At 42.5% G+C, this 26,365-nt stretch overlaps 1 protein-coding gene across 1 annotated transcript; it reads right to left on the bottom strand.

Moving 5' to 3' along the window:
• Nucleotides 1–2,877: 2,877 nt before the first annotated feature.
• On the bottom strand, nt 2,878–21,779 carry LOC306757198 (monocarboxylate transporter 2-like; the record flags this gene model as incomplete). Its single annotated transcript, XM_079242162.1, has 4 exons — nt 2,878–3,152; nt 5,160–5,972; nt 7,390–7,533; nt 21,569–21,779. 4 exons carry the CDS (start codon nt 21,777–21,779, stop codon nt 2,878–2,880), a joined length of 1,443 nt encoding a protein of 480 aa, XP_079098288.1.
• Between the last annotated feature and the right edge of the window lie 4,586 nt (nt 21,780–26,365).

Here is a 26,365-nt window from a genome sequence, read left to right as displayed (position 1 = left end):
CAGTTTCAAAACAAAAGGTTAAAACATTTACATGCAACTTGTTACATAGATTATACAGTATTTTTTGAGGGGGGGAAAACAGAATCATGTCACCTGTCTTACTATTGGAAACACTACTAGAACAAAATATCCCCTACCCACACCATCAGGTTATTCACAATGCTATAATAACACATGCTTGAGTTTGATTAAACACATTCACAACCCCCCCCCCCCCCCCCAAATAAATAAATAAAATAAAATCTTAGTTTGTGTTCTCAGAGAGTAACTAAGTACATCTTTTCTGCCTTCACATTGTAAACGTCTCTATAAAAGCAGACTTTTTGGCTGATAAGATAATTCACCCCACAAATGAATTAAACTAAAAATACAGAAATATGATCCCAAATCTACTGAACAGCTGGATATGGAAGAAAAGCGAACGGCAGCAAAGGTTGAAATTCCAGACCTCAACCTGACTGAAACAGTGTGATAGAGTGTGTAAGAGAGCGGGAAAATTACTCATTTCACTGCAGGTCAGAACAGCTTGGAATTTAATTTAAATAGATTCTTTCATTTTCACGTGATTTTTAGAGACATAATGGTCATTTCTCTCTCATCTTTTGGTAAACATGTACAATTTAAAATCACATATTTTACATTAGAGCACCCCGAACATTTGGCTCAGTTTGCTTTGGCTTAGACCTCGATGGATGGATGGATGGATGGATGGATGAACAAAGGGATGGATGGATGGATGGATAAACAAAGGGATGGATGGATGGATAAACAAAGGGATGGATGGATGGATGGATGCATGGATAGATGGATGAATGGATGGATGGATGGATGGGTGAACAAAGGGATGGATGGATGGATGGATGCATGGATGAACAGATGGATGGATGGATAGATGGATGGATGGATGAATGGGTGAACAGATGGATGGATGGATAGATGGATGAACAAACACATGAATGGATAAACAGATGGATGGATGGATGGATGGATGGATGAATGAATGGATAGATAGATGAATGGATGGATGGATGGATGGATGGGTGAACAAAGGGATGGATGGATGGATGGATGGATGCATGGATGAACAGATGGATGAACAGATGGATGGATGGATAGATGGATGAACAAACACATGAATGGATAAACAGATGGATGGATGGATGGATGAATGAATGGGTGAACAAAGGGATGGATGGATAGATGGATGAACAAACACATGAATGGATAAACAGATGGATGGATGGATGGATGGATGGATGGATGAATGAATGGGTGAACAAAGGGATGGATGGATGGATGGATGAATGAATGGGTGAACAAAGGGATGGATGGATAGATGGATGAACAAACATGAATGGATAAACAGATGGATGGATGGATGGATGGATGAATGAATGAATGGGTGAACAAAGGGATGGATGGATGGATGGATAGATGGATGAATGAATGGGTGAACAAAGGGATGGATGGATAGATGGATGAACAAACACATGAATGGATAAACAGATGGATGGATGGATGGATGGATGGATGGATGAATGAATGAATGGGTGAACAAAGGGATGGATGGATGGATGGATGGATGGATGGATGGATGGATGGAGACAGTGGTGATCTACCAACATTTTGTACAAATCCCCCAGAAGCTCCTCAGTGGCTGCCAAACTGGCAACCCCCCTGAGATTATCTTGGGAGCAGCATGAGGGTCAGGATCCTGATTATTTATAGTAATGGAACTTATTGATATTGCTGATTGTTAAACTGAAACACGTATTTCCACGGCAACATGAGTCCTTATAAAAACAGAGGTCGTGTCATTTGGGTTTGTTTTTATGGGAAGTTAAATATTATAAAATACTGAGGCTGCATTTCGTCAATGTCCTGAATCAATTCAAACTGATCCACAACAGCCTGTTTCCATTTGATTTCTGTTAAATTTGATTTGATATCAATTCATTTAGTCAATTGTGTAATCAAACTTTTTTCTTGAATATTAAAGACCTTCTGATAACATTTTTTTTTTTTTATAAAACACTGAACCTGTTGAAAATCAAAATCAGCAGTCTGGGAGCAAAAGACTCAAATTCCAACAGTGGTGCAAGATTCAGCTTGTTTGGTTCCGATTATGGATGTGGCGTTACTATGACGGCCAAAACGTTCCCATGATGGACATGACATTCCTGTGACGGCCACAACGTTCTCGTGACTGACATGTTGGAGTTACAGTCAGTGTAACCGGAGCAGGTAAAATAGTCCAGCTGCTCTTCACGGCAGCGAGTATTTCAATATAAAACATGCAGCGGTTTCAGGGGGGAGGGACTAAAGGCAGTTGAGTTTGACAGACATATCATCAACCAATCACTTAGAACAGTCGGTTAAAACGATTGCATGGACGTTTTTTAATGTCCTGTCTGTTCCAACGGTGATTTTATTTGTCATTTTTTTGTGCAAGTTATAAAAATGCTCCTGGAAAAAGCTCCTTTCCTAACTTTAAAATTTATTTCTGGTGTTTTTTTAAACCCAGTCCTATAAAATACCATCTGGTTAAAAGTAGCTTGTGTTTGTAAGACGTGCATCACGTTTGTGAAAAATTTGGCAAACATGGCGGTACGTCTGTGAGCATGTACGCTTCTGTTATGACTCCACAGCCATGTCATATGTTACTGATTATCACAGATGACAAATGAGTTCAATATTTAGAGAATTAACCGCAACCCTCAGCGTCTGCCTCGTGCTCTAAATGTTAATAAAAATGAATAAATACTTCCCAGCTCCAGCAGCTGATGAATGCTGAACGTGAGGGTGTCCATTTTCTTGCTTTTTTAACAGGAGCTTGAGGTGAATGTGAAAGTGTTGCAGCGGTTTTACCATCAGTCATTAACTGGATCTTTCTACGTTCTCTGTTCCTGGCTCTCGCTGGGTTGCGTTCATCACCGTTGCCTCAGACTCAGTCAGTTGCATCTGAATCACCTGATCCTGGTTCTCCATGCTTCTTTGGTTCAGCTCTCTGCCTTTTGCTGCTGCCTTCTCTCTGTCCAGCATGTGGTAGTTGTAAATGTTCATTAGGAAGAGAAAGAGCCCACCAGTCACGATCACGGCGCCGCACATGAAGAAAAGGTACTTGTAGTCACCAAAGATGTCCACCAGTAGGCCTACAGCAGAAGAATACAGAGAAACAGTCAGGTTTAGCAGCTTTTTATCCCTGCAGATGAGCATTTTGGACTTGGTGCCTCCTGTATGTGTGTGGACGTGAGCACAGGCCAGTTTGTGAGGAGCCACCTTGGAATTGAGGGTCATTACACCCTTTGTGGCTTTCATGCGAAGGCAATTTGGATGGCTGCTACCGAAACGAATCAGAAGAGAGCAGAGCCATAAACAGGAGCACAAGTCTGCAGAAAAGTGACAAATATGCTTTAGATCAGATTTAAGCCTGCAGGTTTTCAGAGTCTTAAACGTGCCCCCCGCCCCCGACACCGATGGATGTGCATGACCGTCCATCTCCCTGTATTGCAGTCTATTTGTTAAAAAACTGGATGGTGTTGTCACCTGCACATCACTGCTGTCATTCCAACTCATTTATCAGCATCTACAGCTGTTTTCAGACTTTTTCTGGAAAGTTTCACCAAAGAACTTCAGACTTAATGAGAAGGATGTTTAAACACACCTGATCAAAACCTTTAAAAAAGATTTTTACATTGAAAGACCTTCAGAAGCCTCTTTGATGCTACTTTTAAGCACAAAACTTACTACCTTCACAAGAAGCATGTGCAACCGCCACGAGAGGTCACTTTGGATTTGGATTATTATTTCAACAGTCTCTATTATCTGATGATAGCACTCATCTGGTGTCTGTACTCAAATGACCATCACCCTCATTAAGACAGCCCTTGATTGGTTGAGCAGTAATTATGTCCATCTGGCATAGTCACCTCTTTTTTTTAATGCATCCGCAGCTTAATTATGGCCCAGGTACAGGACTTTAATGACGGCAGTTTGAACTGAGCGTCATTAAACACCCAAAGCAAAAGGCTAATTACACCCACTTACCTTACTTCCTCCTAATTGGCTTGACCCGAAGGTTTGCAGGAGCAGTAACAAGCAGATATGGCAGACATAACGATTGTGCCCTCTGGAGGAGAACGTCAGACGTGCAGGGAGGCACTTATTTACCCCCATTAAATGAGCCCCTCAGAACAGGGTTACTCCAGATAAATGGGGAGGCTTTAACTTTTCACCTCATTAAAAGTCAGATCGCGGGGAAAGAAAAAGTTTGTCAGCAGGACGGCTGCTTATGTAATGTATGGCGACGCTACAGTCCATCATCAGCCTTGTTTTAGTTTTTAATTTGGACATGAAACACAGACTCTGCCGATGCGAAACCAGGCGGAAACACAAGCTCTGCAGCGAAAAGATTTGGTTGGTTTGTTGGTTTATTCTGTAGCTGGCTGCTTTTCCACGTTTTCAACAAGTTAAAACCTGACCCATGAAAAAATAGTAAGAAAGGTTTTAATATGAGGTTGTTATTTGCCACTCTATCTAAAGAGAATATTTACTATTTATTACCATGTTATTAAAGTCATTACAGTGTAATCTCCTGGTATCTATCAGGGCAGGCGTAATTCAGCATTTCAGACCTTGTAGTCACCATATTTGTCACTACCAAATTGTTGCGTTAAAGAAATACGCAACAAACCGCCGCAACATCAAACACTGACAAAATGCTTTTAAAAAACGTGATGAATTTGCAAAAGAAAGCCAGAAAGCCATCACAGTAACAAAGTTTTAGAATCTATTGTTGTGGATGACCAGCCGCTGTCCGTTGTGGAAAACATTCTCTATAAGTCCAATTTCAAGACTTTTTAAATGGAAATTCTTTGATTTGAATTTATTTACTCAATTATAAGACTGTGGCAGTCATAGTTGGAGTTTTAAAGGTAACAACAACATATATAAAAGTCTATAATATAATTTATTTGAATTAGAAATGTAATAGACCTCTTAATAAAACAGCACAGGCCTCATATCAGTACTCGGTAAGGGCAGATACCTAACACTTAGGTATCGGACAGAAATAACAACGGTATTGGAACATTTCATGTAAGCATGTGAGTGGATCACCCCAAGTCTGTCATGTCTGCGAGTGGATTGTTGTGTTTTACCTGCGGCAGGTGGTCCCAGTAACATAGGGAAGCACTCTATAATGGTGACCAGTCCAACAGCACTGGGGAAGCGATGATTTCCCATCAGGTCCATAAGGCATTCAAATATTAAGGCGAAAACCATGCCGAACCCCACTCCGAAAAACACCGCGTAGGCCACCAGGAGGGTGTAGCTCTTCATCAGAGGGCACACTAAATGGCACACGCCGTTGAAAACCATTGCAAAGCTGAAGAAGTATTGGATTCTCGGCCTGATCCACTTGCTGCTGGCTATCAAGCCGGTTCCAGGGCGAACAAACATGTCAACAAAGCCCATGATGGAAAGCAGATAGGCCGCAGAGTACTCTTCCACGCCTTGGCTAATAGCAAAGGCAGACAGGAATACAATAGGTGCATAAGCACCAAAGATGTACAATATATTTCCCACGAGGTAAATGACAAAGCCTCGATCCTTGAAGAAGGACAAATCCAAAAACCTCTTAGTGTTCGTCATGCAACTTTCTTTTATCCGAGTGTACCACTCATCTGGTTGTTCCACCTTCTTCTGCGCCTCACAAGAGGATGGCTTAGGAGGTGGAGAAACAGGTCTCATCAAGGCTCCTGCAACGCAACAGTTGAGCATCATACCCCCGAGGATGAGCAGACTTCCTCTCCAGCCAAAGTGGCCCAGCAGAAACTGGTTAACAGGGGCCAGAAAGCAGAGGAACACCGGACTCCCGGCCATGGCGAGCCCATTGGCCAATGGTCGCCTGGCCAGGAAATATTTACTGATGATGGTGAGAGATGCGTTCAGGTTGAAGGAGAGTCCACAACCTGTCAGTAGAAAAATGAAAAACAGTCATGAAAACAGTATCGAACCTAAACTACAAAGGGGACTTTTTAAATTAAATTAATCCCAGTTTTACTGGGAGCTCATTTAGGTTTTGTCTCATTTCACTTTTTCCTGCTAAAATCTCATTAAAGAAAGCTGTAATTATTTCCCCTTCAATCAGAAGGTAATGAAGATAACTGGGAAAAACATCCAGTCTTCCTACCCAGAACATATTTGTTTATAAAAACACCTTAATATGATGAAGAGCTTTATTCCCGTTCTCTGGATCCAGAAAGGCCAAATGACCCCTGATTGTATAAAGCTTTAAAGAAATTTTTGTTGTATTATTTTTGCATCATCTGATCCATGTTCAATCCCTTTCTTTGTGTTTGTTAATGTGACTTAAAAAAGGGTCCTCAACCAACGAGAATAACTGAACAGCATCCCACGTAATCTCACCAGCACACACCAGTTATTGTGTTCGCTTGAGCTCAGAGAAAACTAAAAAGGAAGGAGAATTGTGGAGCTTTCTGGGGTGCTTTCCTACTAACCGATTATCTCCTTGCATGTGCAGGTGTTAGCGTGTACGTCAGCCTGCCTGCTAGGTAAAACTGACCGATGCCTATGTGTCAGTGTGCCAGGACGCAGGGGAGCATAGCAGGGCCAGCACATGCCCCTGGCCACCACACACACCCCAGCCACTTGCTGGGCCTATTAATCCTTCACAGGAGCCTTTGGCAGGGTAATGAGCCTCGTAGGGTGGCAGAGAGCCCCCATGCGACGTCTGTGATTGGAGACCACGGGTAAGCACAGAGGGCCGTGGAAGACCACGCTCCCTGGGATCAGAGATAGCTCTGTCTTAATTACTGTCCTCATGCTGGCCCTCTCGCTGCTTTAACTGCACCCCAGGAGCTGGGGCAGTTTTCCAGGGCCGAGGACGATCAGCATGGAGGCCGATCTGAACCAGGAGCATCTGAGAGAAAACTGCAAACCTCCAAACCTCAGAGCAGCTTTTCCATTAACAGGGTACAGAATGCAACAAGTCAAAAACTCACATCGAAAAAGAAAGATAGAAAAAAACAAGGAAAGAAAGAAAGCTAGAAAGAGATAAAAAAAAAAAGAATGAAAACAAGAAAGGGAAAATGAGAAAGAAAGAAAGAAAAAAACAAAAAGTAACTGACAGACAGAAGGAAAAAAAGAAAAAGAGAACGACAGAAAGAAGAAAATAAAAAAAGGAAAGAAAGTAAGAAAACAAAAGAAAGTAAAAAATAAAAAAGAAGAAAAAACGAGAGAAAGGAAAGAGAGAAAGAGAAAGAAAGAAGAAAGAAAAAAGAAAGAGGGCAAGATGGAAAGAAAATGAGAAAGAAAAGGAAAAAAAAAAGAAAGCTAGGAAGAACAAAAGAGAAAAAAGAACTCTACCTCCAATGATTCCGATGCAAAAGTAGAGAGAAACGATGGAGTTCCCAAATGAGGCAGTTACCATGGCAACTCCACACATAAGTCCACCGATCATGACTATTGGTCTGCTTCCAAAGCGATTTACCAACACACTGCTCACAGGTCCTGCAAAACAAAGAATCAATCTATCAATCAATCAAAACTTTATCAGTAGAGCACTTTCACATACCACAAGGTAACCCAAAGTGCTGTAAACGTAAAATAAAATAAATCAACATTAATAGCACAAAAATAAAAAACAGTTGAAAGACTGTTCGAAAGACAAAATAAGAAAGAAAAGACCGAGTGGTCCAGCTCTCTGGAGTTAAAAGACAACGTAAAAAGATAAGTGTTTAAAAGAGACTTAAAACCACTTAAAGTCCTAGATTTAAGAAAGAGGGAGATCATTCCAGAATCTGAGGGCTGCTGCAGAAAAGGCTTTGTCTCCACAAGTTGAGTCCTCGGGACCACTACAAGCATCTGGTCTTCCCATTTAAGAGCTCTAATGGTACAATGATGCTGCAGAAGCTCAGAAAGGTACAGAGGTGCCAGAGCATTTAAACATTTAAAAACCAAAAGTAAAACTTTAAAAACTATTCTAGAAGAGCCTGGCAGCCAGTGAAGACAATGCAGCACAGGGGTCATGTGCTCGCTATGTCTTTTCCCCGTTAACAGGCAGGCAGCTGAGTTCTGGACCAGCTGTAAACAACGGACAAGAGACTGGTTGTTCCCAGTATAAAGAGAATTGCAATTTTCCAGTATGGAGAAGATAAAAGCAGGAATGACCCTTTCCAGGACGGCATGAGGAAGATGAGGCTTCACTTTACTGATAAGCCTCAAGTGATAAAAACTAGACTGGACCACTGCACTGACATGCCTGTCAGAGTTAAAATAAAAATCAAAGAAGACCCCAAGATTGTTAATAAAAGGGTTAAAAGAGTCCAGAGATCCTACAGCACTGCTGCATCCTGCCAGCAGGTCAGTTTTCCAAAAAGTCATTACTTCAGTTTTATCCTTATTTCTGCAGAGGAAGTTTAGCTCCATGTTTTAATGTCCTTCAAACAGTTCTGCAGATTTTCTACACCACAGGCTCCAACAGGCTTGAAAGGAAAATAAATCTGAATGTCATCAGCGTAACAATGAAATGACACGTCATATTCATCAAAATAAACCCCAGAGGAAGTAAATACAGTGAAAAGAGGATGGGACCTAGGACGGAGCCTTGAGATACTCCATGTTTAAGTGTTGGTTTTGGAGGAGAAGCAGGGAGGAAGCCAGAGTACCTGAAGAACCCCGAATGCACAAGGACAAAATGCAAACTTCACACAGAAAGGCCCCAGACAGGGATCAAACCCAGGAACCAGCTTGAATTGTGGTGTGGGGTTAACCACTTCCTACCTCCAAGCTTCCAAAAAGCTGAAACACTGCAGGAAAAGTGGGAACCCTGGGGGAAATGGTTTAGGTGCTTTAACACTCAAAGTTTGATTGTGCAAATTCCTCAACAGTTTAATTGTTCTCAATAAAAACATTAGATACTGTGGATTTGTATTATTTACAGTGCAAGATGTCATTAAATGGCATTTTAAAGAAAAACTATTACTAATGCTGATAAGGACAAAAAACTGTCAGACTTATAAGGCCCTCAGGCAGCGCTGAATTTAAACAGCATTTTGTCACTTTGACCTTAAAAATTTGTTCCGGACTCCTTTTAAGGGTACAATTGCATTTATTTAGTTTTTATACTGTAAAAAAAATAAATTTATCTGGAAATAGTAACAATCATCCAATCTGGTGAAACTCTGCCCCCTTGTGGCAATAATACGTAAAGACCAAAGCTATAAAATGCACCTTTAATAATTTTGTACTTTCAAATAATTTATTTGTGTCCTCAGTTGCAATGTGAAACACAGAGACAAATTCCCCAAAATGTTTTACTGACACTTTTTTCCTTTTTCCGTCTTCGCAACACACCCTGTTATCTGCCCTGTGCTTTGACGCCATTTCGTCGGTACGAGCACATCGCTGAAAACCCCCCGCTGCGAACTGCATGTGTGAACAGGAAGTGCTGAGAAAGTCAGAACAGGATCTTCTATGCAGTCTCCCCAAAAAAATCTACGGTGCTCATGTGTGAAAACAGCTTACGCAAGTTGATAGACCTGAACCAAGGGCAAAAGAACTTCACAGCAGGTGATGGAAAACCTCCACACCTCTGTATCCACTGAAAAGCAGCCTACCATCTCATTTTACTTTCCCCTGATAATGTAAAACACTACACTCAGTGATCAATCAGCAACTGAACAGTCTTTTATATGCTGTCAACCTTTCCTTCATTTATAACCTTGCCTGAAAGAGTGACATTGCAGCACCAGTCATTCCGCAGCATGCCATGATCAAAACGATCATACTCTCGCTGCTAAGAGTGCCAGTTGTTTGAATGTAGATGTATTTTTCTCAAATCGTGCCGGATAGCAGGCGAGATTTTTTCAAAGTCATTTCTCCAGCCAGCCAGAGGTTTGTGAATCCTGAAACGTACAGCTGGATTTATGGAAATGCTGGCTCGAGCTTCTGAACGGTGATGAACGAAAACAGCCCAGAAACCAGCAAACACCTGATCTTCAAAAAGTATGCTTACCATGGCTTCATGGCTCATTTCTCAGTGAGAATGGCAAATAAACATGACAGAGATAAACGTTTAAGTGAAGCCGAGTTAACAAAGCTGCATCTTCTATTTTGGTCAAATGTGCATTAATGTCCCAGTCAAACTTTAAGAAGCTCCTAATTTCATTTTTTTTGTTTTCTATTAACAGAGAAATTATGAAACAACATGAAAACAGGCTTTAACGTTTTAGGTGAAAGCCTGAACAACCAGTAAAAACTGCACCCAAACTGGTTTCCCCGGACTATGAGTGTGTTGAAGTCTGTCAGGTACTATATCGGGTTGGTATTTCAGGTTTCAGTGTGAAACTAATCAGCAATTTTCAAACTCTGCAGATGTTCAGAAGATTCTGGTTCAGTTGGTCCAAGTTGTGTCGGGACAGACTCTCACAGCTGGAAATGTGAAGGAGGAGCTCTGAACAAGGCTTGATGTGATGATCTGGCTAAATATGGCACACAGACTGCTACGATGCTACGACGCTGGACAGGACTGGGTAAGAAAAAAAAAAGATAACAGTTGAGTTTCCTTCATTATATTCCAGAGCGGTTCTAGAGGATCTACGGTAGTCCAGGGCAGGCCAGTGCCACCCTGAAAACAGGTTTTCATCCCAACAAATTCAGTGCACTTAGCATGCTAACGGAGGCTACAGGCCTCTGTTAGCATGCTAAAAGTTAAAATTCTTCAGAGTAAAATCAGGAAAACTTTGTTTCCAGACTTCTTTCTAAAGAATAACATTAAATTCTTTTTTGGCTTTATTTACCTTCTGTTTTTATATTTCTGCCGTCATGTTAAAATAAACTCTCTCAATCAATCAATCAATCAATTAATCAACATGGCAGGACCATTATCGTGTGCAAGGTTGCTTCTGAACAACAGACTTCTGGAAGATGACCTTTAGAAAGGTGACACCTTTCCTTACATTCCTTATAGGAATTCAAGCTAAAAATATTGAACATAAAATTAGTCTTTACGCAGATGACATTTTACTTTTCCTTAACAACTCACAAACAACACTTTCTCAAACAATCACACTAATTAATACATTCTCTTCAATATCAGACTATTCTATTAACTGGTTAAAGACTACAGCAATGCCCATTAACTGTGACTTTAAAAACATATCTAACACCACTATACAGTCAGGAAATATTAGTTATTTAGGTATAATAATCTCTCCCAGACTAACCAAACTAATAAAGTTAAATCATGATCAGCTAATAAAAACAGTAGAGGATGACCTCTCAAGGTGGAACCGCTTGCCCATATCACTTATCCCACATATCCAGATTTCTCTGGAAAAACAAGCCATCCCGCATTAGTCTAAAAACTTTACAACAGACCAAAGACAGAGGTGGGTTGGACCTGCCAAATTTTAATCAATATTTGTTATGTAATAGGCTGCAATGCATCTCCAAGTGGCTTAATCCAAGTTCTTTGGATGAGTCATGGCTGGATGTTGAGTAAGCATTGTGTGAGGATTTAGTCATCTCTGATTTACCATTCATCAGCTCAACTGTCAAGTCATATAAGTGTTTTAAAAGCATTAACATCAGCTCCAGTTTAACGGCTTGGTGGGAATTCCTGAAAGTAACCAAGTCTGCGCTTATTCCATGTAAGCTCACACCCATCTGGAACAATCCTGACTTCCTGCAAAACAAAAAGATGATAAACTTCCCTCGGTGGAAGAATAAAGGAGTAAAGCAGTTAGAACATATAGTAGAAAATGGAAACTTTCTGCCATTTGATGCAATTTCTTCACGGTATGAATTCAGCAGCACCAAATTCTTAGAATACCACCAACTTAAATCTATCATAAGTAAGAAATACACCACTGATCAACTAAACTTACAGTTACCTATAAGGGTTGCAGAATTCCTAAGTCTTAAGGCCCCGAAGCTACTATCCAAAATATACAGATTACTATTGAAGCTAGAAGATTCCATCTCTCTCCCAACTTCTAAATGGGAAGCAGACTTATCCAGCAACTTCAATCAAAATGAATGGTCACAAATCTGCTCAAACACATTCAAAATGACTAAGAATTCAAGCATGCAATTAATACAATTCAAAATTCTACACAGAACTCATTATACGGGACACAGGATGTTCAAGATGGGTCTGTTACACTCACATATCTGTTCACACTGTACTGACAACATGATTGACAGCTACTACCATGCCTTATGGTCTTGTCCACCTGTCCAGAGATTCTGGCTCCAGGTATGTAAAGATCTGTCAGACTGGTTTAAATGTAATATCCCTGCAAACCCCAAATTGTGCCTATTGAGTCACTTAGGTGAAAATAACAGGGTTTAATTTAGCAAAACCAATCCTCAGCAGCCTGTGCATTGCAAAGAAAACTATCCTTGTCAACTGGAAAAGCAAACAGAATCTGTGCATCCAGCAGTTTAGAAATCTGTTATTAGATTACATCAGCATGGAAATGATGTCTGCCTCCTCAAAGGATCAGTCAGTTGAATTTCACTCTCTCTGGTCTCCTGTGATCAACTCCATCACTTAGTGTAGGGGGGAGAGTGTGACCTCATCCCGCTCGGGGCTAGGGAGTGGCTGGGTGGCTCAGGTGGCTATGGGTCTGGGGTGGACCCCTGGACGGGGATCTTGGCTGCTTCATTACTGGGGGGGGCTAGGTTTCCAGACCTGGCGGGAGGCCTTGGGTTGATCAATGGTTGGAGTTGCCTTTTGGCGGTGGGGCGAGGTCGCTGGCGGGGGCTGGATCGGCGGGTATTGGCTCCGTGACGGGTGGCCGTGCCGCTGTGGGGTGGGCGGGGTGCGGGTCCTGGGCTCCGGTGCCCGGGGCTGTCCCCTGCTTCTCGGGGATGGGGGGTCGGCCCTGCCGTGGGGGGGTTGGGCTGACCTGGACCTGCCGCTGCAGTGGGGGCGGGTCCGTGCCCTAGTGCCCGGCAGAGGGACCCGGGCCCAAGATAGTTGAGGATGGGGGGGTGCCTGTGTATATATGGGGTGTGTATGGAGGAGTGTAGTGGTACATGAATGTATGGGGGGTAGGGGTGCGTGTATGTGGGAGTGTGTTGAGGCATGTATGTGTGGGGGTGTATGTATGAGGGAGTGCGGTGGTGTATATGCGGGGTGTGTATAGAGGATTGTAGCGGTACATGAAGGTATAGGGGGTGAGGGGTGTGTGTATGCGGGAGTGTGTGAGGGGTGTTGGGGTGGAGGTTTAGGGGACTGTGATAGTACATGAGTGTGTGGGGTGTAGGAAGTGTGTGGTGGTTTATATGTGGGGGGTTTATGGGGAGTGTAGTGGAGCATGAGTTTGTGGGGGGTAGGGTTGTGTGTAAGGGGGAGTGTGTTAGGGCATGTAGGTGTGGGGGTGGAGGTTTTGGGGCGTGTGATAGTACATGATTGTGTGGGGGGTTGGGGTTGTGAATGAGGGAGTGGGTGGTGTGTGTGTGTGTGTGTGTGTGTGTGTGTGTGTGTATGGGAAGGGGTAAGGGCTTGTGTGTGGATAATCTGGTGTTAAATGCATGGGAGATAGGGGTGTGTATATAGAGGAGTATTGAGATGCATGTGTATGGGGGGTAGTGGCCCGTGTGTAGGGGGGAGTGGGGGGGTGCATGTGTATGTAGGTGTATAGGGGGGTGAAGGGTCATGACTATGAAGGGGGTAGGACTTCAGTGAGAGAAGTGGGGAGTTGTGGTGGTTTGTTCTAGGGTAGGTAGAATGAGAAGGGGTGTTTTGTGATGGGCAGGGAGGGGAGTGGGATGTAGGGTTTTGGAGGTGGACTAATCTTTTGGCCGTGTATCTGTTAAAATGGATGTGTGTATGTGTATAGATGTATGTGTGGGTCTGTAGGTGTGTGTGTGTGTGTAGATGTGTGTGTATACCAGGCTGATGGTGAGGGGGTGTGAATGTGTTGGTGTGTAAAGGAGAAGGGAATGCAACGTGTCTCTGGGTGGGGGCGTCTCCTAGGGGTGTGGGGGCGGTGGGCCCTTGGTCTGTCTCTCCTTCTCCCGCCCCTCCTCTTCTTTGCCCCCCCCCACTCTTGCATGTGGTTCGTTGGTGCCTTCTGGGGCCGGTGGCGGCTCCCTTATTGGGGTTGCTGAGGGCCCTGGTTGTTGGGGCAGCTGCCCTTGGCCTGTCCTGGCCTTCGGGGGCCCCGGGAATGGGGGACGTGCCTCGTGCCGCAGGTGGCTCATCTTCTTGAGGGAGGCGCGCTTCCCTCGGGACCTAAATCCCTGGACCCCCCTCCTTCCCTTCTTCCACCACACACAGGCAGGGCGTTGGGAGGTGGACACGTTGATCTGGATGGTGAGAGAGGCCATCAAGGTGGTCTCCATCGCTGCACCCAGCATCGGTTCACCTCCCAGTTTTAATTACACTTAGTCAACATAACACAAAAAACACACACTGACAACACATGGACATATTTTGGGGGGCGGGCCATGCAGTGTGCGGTGGGCGGGGCTGCTTTGGTGGTCCCGCTCCCAACATGATGTGGTTACTTCTTCCCAATTTTAATTGCAAACAACACACACTTCACAATCATTCATAAGCTGGGGTGACAATGGGGTCCTGCCACGCCCCTATTTCTGGGGCTGTGCCGGAGGAGTTTGGGCGGGGGAGTGGTGCTGTTCAGGGGGCCTGGGTCTGGGCTGGCCTGGCGGGGGTGGGACTGCTGCTGGCCCTGGGTGGTGCTGGATCGGCTGCATGTGTGGAGTGGTGGGGGGGCGTTGACGGGGGTGGGGGGTAGTTGCGGGGCCCTGATCGGGGTCCTCCTATCCCCTGCTCCCCTGGGGGTATCTCACAGGGGACACGTTGGGAAAGAAAGGTGAGGGCGTGCATGAGCCAATGGATGAAGTGGTGAATGAATGTTAGGGTAGAGGGGGGGTGGGGGGATCAGGGTGAAAGAATTTAGGAAAGTGGATGGCCGCTGGGATAGGAGGAAGGGGGGGTGTATGCAGATGGGTGGGGGTGCGTATGTGGGGTTATGTTGGTGGTACAGGGAAGTGATGGGGTGGGTGTACAATGAGGACTGTGAATGTGGATAGAGGGGTGTAGGGAGGTATGTGTGTGTGTAGAGTGGGGTATGCGTGTATGGAAGAATGGGTGATTATAGAGGGAGCAGGGATGTGTGTGTGAGGGGGTGTGTGTGTATAAAGAACGGGGGTAGGAGAGTGTGAGTTTGAGCGTGTGTAAGAGAATGGATGGATAGGGTGTGTTTAAGGAGGAAGTGTGGATGCGTGTGGGTGGGGGTAGGTGGGTGGGTGCATGTGTGTGTGTGTGTGTGTGTGTGCATGGGTGCGTGGAGGGTCTTGGTGCTCGGGGAGCGCTGCTGGTGCGCTGGGGTGCGGCCTGGCTGCCGCTCGGTGGCGGTCTGGGGATCCCGGCCCTCCGTCGGTGTGGGCTGGGCCCTCTGCCTGCGGGGGTGGGGGGTTGCTTCTGGGCTCTTGGGGCCGTGGGGCCCGCGCTTTGTCTGCCCTGGGGGGCCGGTCCTCGCTGGTCCGGGCCTGCTGGGGCCTGTTCCCCCTGACTGCGGGGGACTCTGGCTGGGACCCCCCTCTGCCTCCTCCTGGGTCGGTGCATGGCTGGCTCCGGGGTGGGGCGGTTGGGGTCTGCGCCTGGGGATGGCTGCCGATGGCCCTGGTCTCGGGGGTACTCCTGGCGTGCCTCTTGCCTTTGTGTGGGAGGGGTCACACTGGCATGATCTTCTCTGAACACGTTCCACTCTGCATGTTCTGCATGTGACACAGTCACCGAGTCGTCTGCAGGTTTATTCACTAACAGCAGCTAGTTTTCTCATTTCTGTTTGTTTCTCATTTATATTTAACTTTTTAGATTAATAGTTTAGTTACTATGATCTAAAGTTGGCTTGTATGTGTATGTATATGTGTTAATACTGGCGAGTGCGTATATGTTTGTACGTATGTATGTGTGTGCATAGAGGTGTGTGTGTATATGTATGTATGTGTATATGTATACATATGTATATATATGTGTATATATATATATTATGTGTGTATACGTGTGTGTATATGTATGTGTATGTATGCGTGTGTATGTGTGTGTATATGTATGTGTGTGCCTGTATGTGTGTATGTATACATCTGTAGGTTGTTTTCTTTCTTTTTGTTTTTGGGTTATTTTTTAGTTGTTGTTTTTTTCTCTCCCTTTTCTCTCCCTTTATCTCTTTCCCTTTTCTTATGAGGTGTTTTTTCTCCTTTCTCTTTCTGTCTTTTTTCTGTCCTCTCTGGTCCAGCAGTACAAACTCTACAATTCAAACAACAATACAAAATAAACATAGAAATAAAATAAAAATTCAGAAAGTCAAGGGGATCATTATATCTATAAAGCTTCCCTTGGCAGAGAAAATTTGCTCAGCAGAACACAGCATCCAGACCATCATTCTGCTGCCTAAATGCTGGACAAGACGAAGAAAAAAAAAAAAAAAAAAAAAAAAAAAAAAAAAAAAAGGTGACACCAAACTAAAGGTGTTTGGCCAAAACGCACAGCATTGTGTTTGGTCAACACCAAACTCATACAACACAAAGACGTTGCAGCAGCTGTTAAGCACGGTGGTGAAAGGGTGGTGATTGGGGCTTGTTTTGTAGCCACAGGACCTGGATACCCTGCAGTCATTGATTCAACCATAAACCTATTTGTATAGCAAAGTATTCTGGAGTCGGTATGTCTGACAACTTAAACCTGTCTGGAACTGGGCGCTGCAGAAAGAAAGCTAATCTGCAGCAGAATGGCTTAAAAGAGAAAAGAATAAAGGTGTAGTAACGGTCCAATCACAGCGCAGAGATCAACCTGATGTAAAGGCTGTGGTGGAGCCCTGCAGGAGCTTATTTACAGATAACCTTTCATTCATACAAGCAAGAAAACAAATACTTTAAAGGTGCAGCGTGTAAAGAAACCAAAATGAAACTGTTTTTCTGTTGGTATCCAATCACTAAAATAATCCCTTCCTTTGTAATCTCTTAGAATAAGTCACTGACAGACTCGCAGTGGATCCACAGAATGGTGCATTTATTATTCTTTCATTTCTTTCTGGACATGAAGTCCAACTATCAAGATATGAAAGAAAGTAAAAGGTATTGCAACTTTTTGGTAAACAGCAGCTAGCTTTAATATGGCTCAGTGTAGACATGGATGGATGGATGGATGGATGGATGGATGGATGGATGTCCTGTTTCCATATTGGAAAAAAGCTGATGTTAGGACGGGAGGGGTCTCTTTCTTATTTATTGCTGTATTTTACAATATCCAGTTTTTACTAGGGATGGGTGTATTGATACTCTGGAGTCGATACTTTGATATCTTTAACTCTAATAATCAGATTCAATATGTGATATGGCGATACTCAAGTATCGCCATATCACTCTGCTGATACAAGCATTTGTTTTCAGTTCTGAGTCTTAGGCAATAAAACTGCATTTGAAACCAGGCAACAGTGTTTTCCTTCTGTGTCACATGATCATGGCAGCCTATCAGATTTAACGATGATATTGCTACCGTTAGCGATAATGAGGTTTTGTTGTGATATTTCACTGGTTTAATTCCAGTTACTGTGCATTACGTTTTATACATTACATATTTTTATTTTCTTTTCATTAAGTGTAAAAATTCTGTAGTTTATCATTTAAAAAGATTTATTTTATCCTATTATTGTTAAATTTACTCAGTTTAATTTATTAGTTTATTTTGTTTTTATTAGTTTTATTTCATTCATTAGTTTATTTATTTTTGTTTTAGTTTTAGTTTACTTTATTTAGTTTTAAAAGCATTTCTTTCCTAGAATTTATCATCTTATGTTTTATCTATTTTCCATATTGCCCGTACAATAAGAATATTAATGCACATGGTGCAATCATGATTTCCCTTTAAGATACAAGAAACACAACATCTATATCAAAATTGAAGACAAAGCACCAGAAACTCATGGTATCGTATCAACAAGAAAAGTTTGGAATCGCCCATTTCTCATTTTGTTACCTTTTATTTTACTTTGTATAGTTCTCATGTTTTTATTTTATAAAAATAAAAGTGGCAGCTGCTGCGTTTTTGTCATGCACTAAAGTATAATGACAATAAAATATTCAGATTTTCTATCAGCTAATTTAAAAAAAATCACGGTTTTGTTTCAGTCCATGTACAACTGCAGCGTTTGACAGAAAAATAAACTTAACTATGTGAATAAAAAAGCACTGACACATGGCAATATCTTATCAATACAGTTTAAAAGTCCAGTATTTCCTATTAAGGGACTAAAAAATGCCTCATTTGTGCGCATTTACAAGCAGGTGCACAGACTAAATAAATCCTTCTTTTCAGCCTTCAGGCTGAGCTGTAAAAAATTATTCTGAACAACGATATTCTGTTTAAAAATACCCACCCTGCTGTTTATACAGTTTACCAGATGCAGGCGGGGGTCAAAGATAGATCATCTTTTTAGCTGCAGATGAGTCACAGTAGAGCAGCTCTCAGTCTACCACCATTTCCATTCCCATTATAAGTTTATCATTCGGACTCCTTGAGTCAGAGGTTTTCTGAGAAGGCTGTCATGTCCGTCCCATGGGGAGGCGGTGTCCGACCCCGGTGTGCTGAACCTTCTTCTGATATATTCCTGCTGTCTCTCCTCCACTGGGTGACATTGCTGAAGCCCAGCCAAGGACAATATGATAAAGTCCTGTGCCTAAGCCACATGGAGGAGGTATATTTCACTAGGTACGTCTCCCTGAGCTGAATGCAGGCGAGTCACAACTCTGTGACAACTCTGTCCTGTAACCTTGAAAGAAGCTGCTGGTCAGCTCATGTGAAAACTTTTTTTTGCCCCGTTTTGTACATTTATGGTGTGAAATCCGAAACACATCAGTGGGAAAGTCATTTTAGCTTTTCCAGGTTATTTTTTACTCTGTTGTGACGACTTTATCTGTCACATCGTACAGCTCATGACAACAAAAAACAAACTATTAAGTATTTGTTGTATTTTGAAGTACATTTGAGGTGAGATCAGGAGACTGTCTATTCTATTCTATTCTACAGTCATTTAGCAGACGCTTCTCTCCATAGTGACTTACATATGAGAGTGAGAACAACACAAGTAAGAAACCAAACAGTAGAGGACTCGTCTGACTGCTGCGAGTCCAGTTGGACGTAGGTGTTGACATGTTTTTTGTTGTTGTCGTTCCTTTCCCTCCTTTCAACATTCCCTTTGTTAAAATACAAATAAAAACAATAAATCCCACAATATTTGTTGCAAAAAAAACTGGACCAAGTTCTCCAGTTCTTGTGACAAATTGCAGAGTTAAACCTTTTTCTCTCTTTCTGACCCATTCATGTCACAAAAGAAGACCAATCTGCTTTCAATGTGACACTGATGTTACCTTAAAAGGGACACTGGGTACGGTTACATGATGTTTTTAATTTGGAATTAAATAATTCGGAATTAACAGTGTTCTCCTGCGAGTTAATAATTCCAAATAGAGGTTTACATGAAACACGCCCCTACTTAATTCCACTTTAGATGGGAAGAGTTCTGATTGGACAGAGATATGATGTACTTACGTCTACAGGAAATAAAGTTTGCTTCCTGCTTGTCGTCTTTTCGGTCATAATATGGAAAACCACATAATAAAAACCAGTTTCGGGATTATTTTGATTCTGAAGCAGCAGCTTGACACGAGCATAAAACTTCACATTTTTCAGCAGTTGAGAAGAAGGAAGATAGACTACAGAAGACAGGAGACAACGCAGGAAATATGTGCGTCATCGGGATGAGACGAGGTAGCGAGCATGTGCAGAATGATTGGAATGAACTTGGAGCAGAAGGAAGGTTCATATGACAGAGGAATTAATCAGTTCGGATTTAAAATGCGAATAAACCAGACACTTACATCGGAATAAGTTTAACTTCGCATTGACTTTTGGATTAGGAATTAGCTGTTGATATGGTCATTTTTCCGCAGTTCAAAGCGGAATTTAAAACTCCCATGTAAACGTGGCCAATGTGTAACATTTTCTGCTGTTTACTGGACAAAAGTAAAGTCTGCATTTCTGCACCAGCGTTATCGCTGGTGTGTCATGACAGCCTCTAATCATCTCACACATCCTCATAACTGAAGAATTTTAGATTGGTCGATACATACGACAGTAAGCTGGTAGAGAAGCACCATGACAGTCTGCCGTCTTGCGTCGGTTATGAGCATAATTTGGTTCCTTTTCAAGAGGTTTAGCTGCTCAGAGAAGAAAAGGAAGAGATGCAGAAACCACCAGATAAAAAACCCCTGAAGAAGACAAAAGAAAGGGGTGGTTTTATTCTTCTTGTGTTTTCAGATTGTAAACGGTTATATATCGCTACTAACCGTTGGCGAAACGCGGAAGTGAACTCTTCACTCCACGCTGCCCCCTAGTGGACGAACTGACGTAACAACCGTGACAAGACGCATGAGGGTCGTAATGTCTAACAATGTTTTGAACGGATGTCCACATTTACGCACATAATGGAGCAGAAATGAGCCTTAACTCATTTCTACTTAATTATTTCTGAGCAACAGCTGAAATTACATCATATTTTCATCACAGGACTGGTGTATGAACATATACACGGCCTGGACAAGCATCAAACACAGACGCAGCGCCGTATTCTCGTCTGGTAGAGGTCAAGTGTTACGGTTTTCTCAGCCTGAATGAGTCTGAATAAAAAGCCATCGTGCTGATGAGACTAAGTCAGAGAGGCTGTTTGAATTAAAGTCAGGTGACGACATGCTGCCAACATTCCTCCTATTAGTCAGCCTGTCAGCCGCAGCCGCTCATGTGAAGTCAATTTGTCACTTTTTGTCTCGTTGAAATGAGACGAAAGCAAAACACGTTGTTTTCTTTGTTGTAAATTCAGACATTTACATAAAGAAAAAGCTTTTTCCTTAAAAGAAAACAACTTTTGCCACAATGTTGTCTGAAGATCACACAAATAAACATCTGCAGTCTGGTTCATTCGGTCTTCCTTGCAGCGTTTTTTTAATCAACTCCACACAGAAGAACAACACAGAACTCAGATCATGTGTAGGAAAGACTGTAAGGATCACAATGGAGGTCTAATTAATGCAGAGAACAGAAAAAAGATCTAACAAGCTGTTGTGCATCGCCCAGGTCCTCATTTAAAATCATTGCATTCATCTTTGGTTGTTTGTTAATGCAGGCTGTCAGGTTTTTATTGACCTAAAAGTGACTATCAGCTGATGAGTAAGAAGCAGAATAGCAACACTAAACATTGCTGCTACATTATCATAACCTTTTATTTTTTCTACCAGCTCTTCTCTGCAGAAATCTGCACAGTTTCTGAGGGTTTTAAACTGATCGTGCTGCTGTCTGCTCGCTGCATGCATTCAGAATAAGAATAAACTCTGCATTGTGATCTTTCAAACTGCATTAGGTGCAGGTAACGATCCAAGAGTACATCAAAAACACGTAATCATCTGCGAATGTTTCACGCTCACAGCAATGAACCTTCTCTTTGGATCAACTCACCGCCAGCATACATGACAGCCAGCATGATGGAGGAAATCCATGCGATTTCGCTGTAGTTGGCCCCCAGGTCATCCTGGATCTCCTTGAAGAAAATGGAAAGGGCTTTGGGTGTTGAGTAAGCAAATCCGATGGAGATATGCGCCCCAAACACCACCATCCAGCCCCAACCCCCGTCCAGAGGTTTGGAGACATCAACTGGAGCAGGAGACATGTTCCTGTATGAAACATAAGATGCTAATAAAGCTTTGTGCGGTTCACCAAAGTGCTGCGAAGCAGAATAAAATCACATGACGAAGGTAAAAGCCATTAAAACAGCTAAAAATAAAAAGATAAAAATAAAAATAAAGCTCAAACGATATTGCTGTCACCCTCTCACAACTGGTTATTTAACTGGATTTGGCGTCTTGTCGATAAAAGTAGACAATAAGATAAGATAAACTTTATTTATATAGTGCTTTTCATAGACACAAGGTCACAAAGTGCTTCACAACAACATAAAAAAAAAAAAAAACCTGCAACGCGTGGAAAAAATAAATGAATTTTTCTGATTGATTCTAGATTTTAAAACAAAATGTCAACATTTTAACCAGTTTTTACTGTTTACTGATGCTTTCACAGGTCTGTCTGCTCAGATCATGAGCTTAGATATAAAATGAGACAATATTTAGTCAAGTTTTTCCAACAAACTGCAGCTGATTGTTTTTAGAAGAAAACAAACTGAGGTTTGTCTAGAAATACAATAAATAAGCCTGAAAGTGAGTTTAATAAAGACGCTGCAGGCAGCATGTGACACCTCGCCTGACTCAAGCGTGGAAATTTACCCCCAAAAACACGCATTTTACCCACCATGAGACAAGTTTGCAGCTTTCAGGCTGATGTGAGGCGCAAACCGGGTAAAACGCACCAGCTGTTGCGTCTCCTTCATTCATTAAACTGCCACTATATCGACAAGGCGCGTGCGCTTCGTGAAACCCATCAGTTTGTCATTTAAACCAAGTTTTAAAACGACCTACAGCAACACAGAGAATAATAAACCTGTTGCAGCACGCGGAGACGGGTCAGCGATCGCGCGTGCTCCAAGCTGTGAAACCCTGCCGCCTTCACGTCTCGTGACGTGAATGAAAACTCACCTCTCAGCGCGAGCTTCTGTATCTGCAGCTGTCTGGCAGCTCAAAGTTTTACTTCCAGAAGTTCAGGCTGCTGGTTTCTTCCCAGGACGCCTGGTCACGTGACCCACCGACCCGCAGGAGCCTCCATCAGCAGCACGAAGAGCTGATCTGTCCGACTTCTGCTTCTAACCCTGAACGTCACACTTCAGTGAAAACTCATCGATACCAGAACTTCTCCTGTCGATACCAAACCACGTGTTTACGGTACTTCTTCTTCCATACAAATGTCGACACTTCTAGCCTCTTAAATCAGTGTTTTTCAACCTTTTATGAGCCAAGGCACATTTTTCCCTGAAAACTCACAAGGCACACCACAAATCAAAATGTTTGGGGTTTTTTTTTTAACAAAAAAGGCCATATTATTAATATAAAGTCCATCTTGTCAAAGTGCCCTTTAATAGAAATAAGATAAACAAGAAAAATGAATTTTATCTTTCAGCTGTGCCCTGGATGAACACAGAGCTGCTTTTGAGACCAATCAGGTGACATTGGATAATTTCTCAGGCACACTAGTGTGCCACGGCACAGTGGTTGAAAAACACTGCATTAAATAAAAGTGTGGACATCGATACTAGAAAGAAATGCTTGAAAAACAATAAATGTACTAACGGATAAATTTACAGATCAATACTTCTTGTCCCTTGACGGAGAGTAAGGACATCAATAATAAATGTAAAGACAAATAAATTTAACAAACTACATATTTTTAAAATGATCAAATAACTACAGATTGATATGATTGTACACACAAATGAAAACTATATGTAAAGACCTATATACTCAAGGCCGGATTTTCCAATGGGCATTATGGGCTCAAGCCCGGGGGTCCACGTCCACTTGGGGCCGATGTGGCCCACAGAAGGCAAACACCAGCAGGACATGAAACTAAATGTATAAAAAAAAGCAAGATATTTACACCACAGTGTCTAATGTATTGCTATAGGTACCATTGACTGAGAGATGTTAGAAATTTCGTTTCACAGGTAAGTGACGGGGGAGGACGCAGGTAAGTGACGTAATGCTGTAGGCAAGTAGTGAGGTTGAGACGGCGGAGTCCCACTAGGCAAACGTAAACTATTCATTCATTCATTTATTAATGTGTGCGTTTTGCCAAATTAATCTGAAATTAATTTGAACATTCTCCTAAGTAGGTAAATAGTGTCCCTTTAAGGTGCATTCTGGAGCACAACGAGGAGGATTTGGCCAGCCTGACGGACTTCATAGATCAGTGTTTCGACAGAGTTGTCATGGGGAAGCCAAAGCAAACATCGACCCCAGCCGCATCATCTCAGGCTAAAAGACAGCGGAACGAGGATTCATCCGGAGCCATTTCGTCGCCGGGGAACGACACGACCGATGTTCTTATTTCTATCGATAAAAAGCTCAGTAGTTTCGATACGCGCTTGAGCCTGGTGGAGATTCTCCACAAAGAGTTTCAGGCCTTGCGGGAATCACTGGAATTCAGCCAGAAGCAAGTGGAAACACTGGCCACAGAAAACGCGGTCCTCAGAGAGTCGGTTAAATCCCTCACCGAGGGATTGACCAGAGTCTCCGAGGAGAACAAGAAGATGAAGGAAGCGGTGCTGGATCTGCAAGCCAGAAGCATGAGGGACAACTTGGTGTTTGCAGGGATTCCAGAACAAGCAGATGAGGACCCCGAGACCACAGTCAAAAACTTCATCCAGACTCATCTAAAGCTCCCGGAAGAAACGGTGGGGAACATCGCCTTTCACCGAGTTCACCGTCTGGGCGGAAGGAAACCCGGAGCCGGCCGGCCACGGCCCATCGTAGCCAAGTTTCTTAACTACAAACAAAAGGAGCAGGTGAAGAGTCAGGGCCGTGAACTTCGGGGCCTTCATTATGCAGTTAATGACCAGTTTCCAAGAGAGATCCTGGATCGGCGGAGAGTTTTGTTCCCTATCAGGAGAAAATCCATCGCCGAAGGAGCTCGCGCTGTCATCGCCGTGGATAAATTATTTATCAATGGACAGTTGTACCGCGACCCAAACATCACTACGTGGCTCTACTGACTTGTTGGTATGTTCCTTAATAATCTTAAATCTTAAATAAGTTATGCCATATTTGTAATACTGTGGTTTCAAAATAATTATCAGTATTTTCTCCACCCGTCTCTGCTACACCGTTCTCGTCACGGATGTTTCTTTTACATTATTTTCTTCCTTTGGCACGGTCACTTTTTTCTCTTTTCACTTTTCTTTGTTTGAACCCTTTCACTTTTATCAGTAATGTCACCTACTTCTCTATTTATATGTTTCATGGCGCACGCACAAGATTAAACATCGGACACAACATTATGCATGATTCACACATACACTCACAGTTCAGTATGAGGAAAGCACACATAGAGACACTTAACGCGCAGATCCAGGTACCGCACACAGCTGACAGGCGCACAAGCAGCGGGTTACACACAGACACACGCTGTGGTAATATGCACATAACCTCCATCTCTGCTGGTTTATGGATACACTGAGGTTTGTAATATGCAGATAGTCTTCGTTTTTGTTGGTTTATGGATGCACTGAGGTTTGTCTCTTGGAATGTGCGTGGAGCTGGTACAAGAGAGAAGAGGTTAAAAATTCTTAATCAGATGCGTGGAATGAAGGCAGACATCGTTCTCCTGCAGGAGACTCATTTATCTAATTCAACAATAAATCTTTCAACGGACCAGTTTCCACATGTTTACTCAGCTTGCTATAATTCCAGACAAAGAGGAGTAGCCACTCTTATTAATAAAAGTTTAAAATTTGACATTGATCAAACAATCACAGATCCAGAAGGCAGATTTTTAATAGTTACATTATCTATTCAAAATGTTAAGTTAACTATTGCAAATGTTTATGGCCCAAATGTTGATGACTCCTCCTTTTTTCACTCCCTCTTTACTTCGCTCTATGATTACTTAGATAACACAATCATTGTAGCAGGGGACTTAAATGTTATTCTTGACAAATACAGTTCATCAGGGAAGTATCGAGGTTGGAAATCAGCTGAAACGGTTAAACAGTACATGAAGGATTTTGGTCTTTGCGATGCATGGCGTTCTCATCACCCGACACTGAGAGAATACACTTTCTTCTCTTCAGTTCACCATACCTATTCTAGACTAGATTACTTCCTAATCAGCAGTTCACTCATGAGTGACATATCAGAGATAAAGATCCATCCCATAATCATCAGTGATCATGCACCTGTATCATTAACCCTTAGAAGTAAAAACTGTAAGCCAGCCACTAGAAACTGGAGATTTAATACATCATTACTTACAGATTCTGAGTTTATCAGTTACTTTAAAAGAGAATGGTCCTCATATCTAGAAAACAGTAACAGACCAGAAACTTCAGCGTGTGTTCTGTGGGAAGCAGGAAAAGCAGTAATGAGAGGGAAAATAATATCCTTCTCTTCCCATAAGAAAAAGAAGGAAACTATCAGCCATGATCCTGACATGATAAACAATACTTTCAAAGAATTTTACAAAGCATTATATTCATCACAAATAAATCCAACAGATGAGAATATTAACCAATTTCTTAGCAGCATCAATCTTCCTAAAATAAATCAGGAAAATAAAATGGCTCTAGATTCACCTATTTCAGTTCATGAGTTC

Source organism: Telmatherina bonti (genome assembly GCF_933228915.1).
Source record: "Telmatherina bonti genome assembly, chromosome: 6".
Classification (NCBI taxonomy): domain Eukaryota; kingdom Metazoa; phylum Chordata; class Actinopteri; order Atheriniformes; family Telmatherinidae; genus Telmatherina; species Telmatherina bonti.
Note: the sequence above shows the minus strand (reverse complement) of the source record. Positions and strands in the feature narration are given on the sequence as shown.